This window comes from Neodiprion fabricii, chromosome 2, assembly GCF_021155785.1.
Source record: "Neodiprion fabricii isolate iyNeoFabr1 chromosome 2, iyNeoFabr1.1, whole genome shotgun sequence".
Classification (NCBI taxonomy): domain Eukaryota; kingdom Metazoa; phylum Arthropoda; class Insecta; order Hymenoptera; family Diprionidae; genus Neodiprion; species Neodiprion fabricii.
The window spans coordinates 25,380,582-25,386,995 of record NC_060240.1 but is presented as its reverse complement, the minus strand read 5'-3'; the positions used below and the strand labels follow the sequence as shown (position 1 = coordinate 25,386,995).

Here is a 6,414-nt window from a genome sequence, read left to right as displayed (position 1 = left end):
GGATGTTTAATCGAACGTTTGGCCAACGATGGCCTCATAATCGGGTATCTAACATTCGTCAACATTTGCAGAAGAAGGGATTAATTTTTTTTTATAAATGGAGTTTGAGTTTAACAATAACCTGTTGATCAACTTGAAAACAAACTAACAACCGAACCTGGAACCTTAAGAGTCAAAATAACCAACTAATTTTCATCGAGAAGGTTTATTTATACACCTTTATAGGTAATCGTTTCGTAACGGACAAGCTGAAGTAGAAGGCTTGAGTTTTTGAGTTTCTCAAAAAAAAACAAAATCACAAGATGACTAAATCTGTATATTTGCAATTCTTTTTCATATACACATAGGATCGTTATACTGGTTCCTTTCAACTTACCGTTCACCGTATTGAAGAATGCGTTGAGATTTTTTAAAGCCGTCACGACCGTGAAAACGTCGCTGATATCAATACCAAGGACTCGTTTATATTATAGGATCGGGTCATCTCGTGGTTCATCGTGACAACACATAGCATGTTAAACCGAATATAAAACTGAAGTCATTTTGCCGTACGGGGTAAATTTACGTATATGTTTTATATCTGTGTATACGCAGTATATATATATGGTATATACACCTATTATAATTATTTACAATGTCATACATATTCTTGATTTTCATCATAGAGCGTTTGTAATGAATTCATATTAAAAACTTCACGTTCCTATACATATATAACCGTATCACTTGACCAATATTTCGATGCACACGTCAAAGTCTATGCAATAATTCCAGTTGGTATAAATCCGTGGTTGAAGATTTTTGCTGCTATTGTTTAGGTTCAAAAAGAATAAGATCGAGAATTTATATAATCGGGTTTCAAAGGGTGCGATTAAAGTTATTCGTACTGCGCTTGGTCAAACAATATCCGATCTAAAATAACAAAAAATTTAAACTTGAAAATATAAATTCAAAGTGTAGCCAACTTCGCAGGGATCACATTATTAAACACCACGTTTTTTGAACCTCTCAAGGGAATCAAATGTTGAATTTCGATAGATGGTAGCTAGTTTCATTCTCCTATAAATAAGTTGTACATACGCAATGAAAATCTGATTTTTCATCAATTCAACAGTTATTCGAAAAAGTTACGGTGATCGAAATTGGATGAATTAAGTTGTAAGGATATTTGATGTTGGAAAGATTTAAAAATACTGCGACCTGTTTAGTGCAAGTATTTGAAGTGTTTTCTTTTTTCACTTTGAAGGTAAGTTATTTTGACCAAAGTTACCTCACACAACTTCGACTGCGTCTTTAAAATTTTCGTTTTGACATATTTCCACCCTAAAGACCGCACTTCGTGTCTAATTATTCTTCTTGTTGCTGAGAGTAACGTCGAGAGGTTCGTCAATTGGCTGAGTAACGGGGCCGACGTTTTGGGATTGATTCACCGCAGAGAGGTGGTGGTGATATAGCGCTGGATGGGGATGAGGCTGGGGATGAGACCCTTTCACTGTCAAGTCCATCTCGGCTTCCTGAGGTCTTTCGGCGATCCCCGCGCCGCTTGAAACAGGGCTGACGGATCTTCTCGGCGGCGAATTGCAGCCGCATCTCATTCTTTCCGGCGATTTGTCGCAGGCCACTGGATAACTGTGAGAAAAAAGAAGACGAAGGAACGATTGAGGAGGATAATAGTACATTATGTAACAAGGGAATAAAGTCGAGCTTTATTCCCGTGTTACACATATAGAACTTTATTTCCAACTCAACTCTGGCCCCAATATTTAGTTGAAAATTCGGACTTTTAAATTGGCCTCATATTTCCCGCAAATGCGTTTTTGGGAAAAATATGCCACTTTCGTCCCGCTTTTGAGGTAAAAAAAAAGGTAACTTTATCGTTGAGTCGGGAATAAATGTGCTTACGTTTTCTTTAACAATTCAGTCGGTTCAAGAGAAGAATTCATTCTCAGTCAACTAGAAGATGTCTCTAGCCAAAGAGTGGACGTTTTTTAATCGAGAAAATCGATTCGACGAATGGACTGATGAAAACATCGGTAACTCAAAGATAGCGATAGCGATTTTCCAAGAATCGTGAAATCGTTGCAAAAATTTCCAAAAATTTAGGAAGCTTATGTTGAAGTCATGAAAATTAAAAAATACCACGTGTATTTTAATAGCATGATGAGGTTTTTTTTAACACCAATTTATTCTAATGAAAATTTAGTCTTGAAGACTGATGATCGACTACCAGAGAAAAACTTTCGACTCTCACCCGTGCGGTGAAAGAACTCGGTAATCTTTGCAGATCGAGAGCGAGTTGCTCCCTTCGATCCCCTTTTCATTTGACTGGGGCATCTGCCCTGGAGGAACTGACGGCGGCGGGGGCGAGGCGTCGGGATGCTCGACGCCGGTCTGCGGTGGTCGAAGTAAAAGCGGTCCAGCGCTACCCAGCCCAAGGCAACGCATTCGCCAGGCGTCTTGAAGCAGTTGGAGTCGAGCCTGCTTCCGCCATTTCGCTCGTCTGTTTTGGAACCAGACCTGAATGGATGAAGAATTGCAATTAAAGTCCGATTTTCGTGTGTAACTACACTGGTGCGAAAGAAGCGTGCTTGTGTTTTATGAGCATACCCTGGGAAAAATAATTTCTATGTCAGACTAAGAAATATTGCGAGTCGTAGAAAAACGTGGAATATAACAGAAAATCGTAGAAATGCGTAAAAGATTGAAGATAATGGTGAAAAATCGCAGTATTTTTCGTAAGAAAGTACAAATTTCTATGAAAAATTATCAAAATCTATGACTTTCAACGAAAAATCATGAAAATTACATGTTGGAAGTTGATTTAAATTTTTTTTTTTTCGTAGTATCGCGTCAGAAACTACTAGGATTACCGCGAAATTATTAATATCTACGACTTTTTATAAAAGATAATTTCAATTTTGGACCCCCCAAACATTGTGAATTTTTTCTTCCTCGTAGAACCGCATTAAATTCCGTAGAAAAGAACAAATAACTACGAAAAATGATGAAAATGTAGAGTTTTTTATGCAAAAAAATTACAGTTTCGGACCCAAACCACCGCTAGATGTTGCATCTCTCTCACAAGGAAAACTTATGATGCAGACAAGTTAAGTACCCAGCAAAATTTGGTTCCGTTCTTCTCATTTTCTGAGTAAAATCTAGACGGATTTAGAGAATCTGTCGTTTATTTTTTAACTCATCTTGTCTCAATTAGGTGAGTCTTGTGAAAAAAATTATAATGTTTATAATACAAAATTTTGACAAAATAAAATTTATCTTCCGTCGGACTCCTACGATACATTACGCAAAAGTACGACAATCCATGAGAAAATTCTACGACTAAACTACGAAATTGTTCCAAACTTGCATGATATTAACCTGACTACGGCCATATAAGGCACGCCTAATTTCAACCTGATCAGGGCCTGCTGGGACACCAAGCTGGCCTGATCAAATTTCTACTCTGATCATGGCGATATGATTTTAATTTACTACTTCGCAAGGTTGCCAGACAGTTGGCTCCCCTCTTTTGCACATTCTCGAGAACCATTCAGTTGAATTATTTTGCGCGCTTGGTATATGGTAGATAATAACAAGCACAAGATTAACCGAAACCAAATTTCATGAATGGATATCTGTGTTCTTTAAGAGAGAGGAATCCGATGAAACGTATAGTCTGATGCGAATGGTTTTCAAGTCGTAGGACTAACGATAAGTATACTGACACTCTAATAAACAAAGACGAGCGAAACATAGATGTAAGATTTTGAAAACCGTTTTACCTGAACACGTGCTTCGGATAAAGCAATCCTGAGGGCTACTTCCTCCCGAAGAAATACGTCCGGGTAGTGAGTTTTCTGGAAAAGCGACTCCAGCTCCTGAAGTTGCTGGGGGGTGAATGTCGTACGGTTCCGTCTCTGCGTGTGAAAGCAAAAAAGGAATGAATTCTGATTTCCAAACGTGGTGAGAGATGAGTTTGATGAAAGTTTACATGCGCTGTAATTTTTGATTGAAGAACGTTGTCTTTGAGATAAAATTAGTCACCACTACACATATATTTTTTCAAATTGGTCATGTGGCACAGTATTGAGACTCATGTGCTTTTTAGATTATCATGTCCGTCTTTACACTGTTTCTATGAGTATACCTAACCATTTTTTCGAAAGTTTTCTCTGTGGCGCGGTAGATTTTACCAAATTGATGGAGAACTGCAAATTTTTGACATGAGCAGGGACTAAAACTGCAGTCTAAGTCTTTCAAGTTTTTAATATTTAAAGCAATTGTTGTGACACGCAAACCACACAAAACTTGAGGTTGTTTCTTATTTTTGTAGTATGTCATTCAAATAGTATGAGATTCCTCGAGCATAATATTGAGAAAATATGAAGTCAAACATCGGTGCCATTTTCGCAATAATTTTTCATAAAAATATTTTTTTCAGAGTAATCTTGAAACGCCGATTAACTCGTGCATTTTATTTTGCGAGTTCGATTATACTATTTCTTAATTTTTAATTTTTGTAAGCTTCGTAATTGCTAGTTGATTTGTTGGCTAAGGGGTGATTCAAAATTGAAAATGCGGGGAACGGAGAGAAATTGTCGAAAGTATATGATTCTTTTACGTCGAAGTTGTATTTTAGAAAACTTCTCTTACTTCGAATTTTCGCAGAAATGATTTTTCGGTGGATACTTTTTGATTAGCAACAAAGTTTACACTGGAGTCGAGAGCTGAAAATCCATTAATCCTTTTAACTGGTACAATCAAGATTAGTCATCCAGAAAAGTCCAAATTAGGCTTTATTTACTGATTGTGAAATTTTTGAATCAGTGAAAAGCTTATCGTGTCCCAAATTCACAGTTACAACCAGTTTCCTCGAGTTATATGCTTCATATCGCGAATCTCCGTTTTGTAAACATTGTAAACTTTACATAGAAGAATCAGTCGCCTCAGTTTTGACGCATATTAAACACAATAGATTGGGAGACTAGTCGAATCTATTTCCACACCGATAAGTGACTGGTGGTTACGTTGGATTGACAGATATTGTTACAGTCTCAGTTTTCAGAATCGAGTAGGCAATTATGATTAAAGTATATGTATATAGGTCATAGTGTTTAGAGAAATACATTTCAATCCACGAAAATATTCAGAACCTTTCCACATGGACTCAACTGGATTTATAGTATTTTGAATTTACAGGAACGGAATGAGTTAAAAATCGATATAAGCGCTAATACTTTTTATGGATTCACATGAATTCAAATCGTTACGGTGTATCCAAAAAGGATCGAATGGATTGAAATCGAATTATTCAGGATTTGTGAAAAAAGAAATTTGCTTGTAAGGATGGGTAGAGTCGAAGTTGTATATTACAGACTGGATCGAATTGAATTTGCGTAATAATATGATCATAACAAAAAATTAGAGGAAACAAAACCCGTAGACACACATTTGAAACGATAAGTCAATGAATTCGGATTGATTTCCGTGTCACGCGAAACAGATTTCCGGTATAATTCGAATTGGTTGGCATGAAATCGAGCCTGTCTTGATACGGTTTTTTTCACACGGGAGTCAATCGTTATTCTAAAGCAAAATAATCGAGCGCTTTGAAATAACTTAGGAGCAATTCACACTGACCTGTCGGCGACGGCCGAACATATATTCGGTTAGAAGGTCCGCCTGTGGTCCCAGAGGTGAAAGATAAGGACCCGCCATGGCTGCCCGAGGGATAAAATTGTCCGTGACCTGGCCTGGCGTCCGAAGACGATGAAAGTTTGTTTTTCCCGCCCTTGATGAGACGGACGGAACGTGGCGAACGACTAGTCGTATGGTGAACGAAGCTGACTGAAGACTGTGAGCGGAATCTCCGAGTCGCGGTGAAACCGAGGGTTGGAAACCCTCTGCGAATAATCGGGGGTGGTCGGGGGTTGCTGAGAAACAGGAGCTTCTATTGGCCGAGCTTTCGATGGGCGGAGCTTCGATAGCTGCGGGAAACACCCTCTGCTCGACGGATAATAAAAAATCCACCGCACACCGCACCGAATAAATAGATTTCCCGAATTTACTGACAAAATGATTGGCGGTCACACGCGTTTTATCCGTCCACAGTTTGTTGCTACTTGGTTACTGTATATGTTGGACGGAGGGAGTTTTGTGACATTTTTTGGGTGAAACGTATCCTCGGAAATTTTTATTCGCTCAAAAACATCCGAGGTTAAAGTTAGTAAAGTTATCGTAACGAAATATCCGGGAAGAAATTGATATTTTTTTAATTTCACAACGATTTTGACGGAACTAAGATTTTGAAATGTAAGTGGGTTTTGTTTTATTGATGTTTACTGAATTTTTAGACAGTTCCAAAATCGCGATATAACGGTTTTTTCTCGGCATGAATTTCTCGTTACTTACTTC

General features: G+C 37.9%; 1 protein-coding gene across 1 annotated transcript; it reads right to left on the bottom strand.

Moving 5' to 3' along the window:
- Nucleotides 1-549: 549 nt before the first annotated feature.
- On the bottom strand, nt 550-5,901 carry LOC124175877 (homeobox protein aristaless-like 3). Its single transcript, XM_046556474.1, has 4 exons — nt 5,641-5,901; nt 3,783-3,917; nt 2,252-2,517; nt 550-1,629 (listed from the first exon to the last, which is right to left on the bottom strand). Exons 1-4 carry the CDS (start codon nt 5,716-5,718, stop codon nt 1,344-1,346), a joined length of 765 nt encoding a protein of 254 aa, XP_046412430.1. The 5' UTR covers nt 5,719-5,901; the 3' UTR covers nt 550-1,343.
- Nucleotides 5,902-6,414: the final 513 nt, after the last annotated feature.

Coding starts and splice junctions, on each gene's coding strand:
- LOC124175877 (XM_046556474.1), bottom strand. CDS start 5,718: ATGGCGGGTCCTTATCTTTCACCTCTGGGACCACAGGCGGACCTTCTA. Junction 3,918..5,640: donor TGTTCGGCCGTCGCCGACAG/GTCAGTGTGAAT, acceptor TTTCACACGCAG/AGACGGAACCGTACGACATT. Junction 1,630..2,251: donor CGAGTTCTTTCACCGCACGG/GTGAGAGTCGAA, acceptor TTTTTCTCACAG/TTATCCAGTGGCCTGCGACA.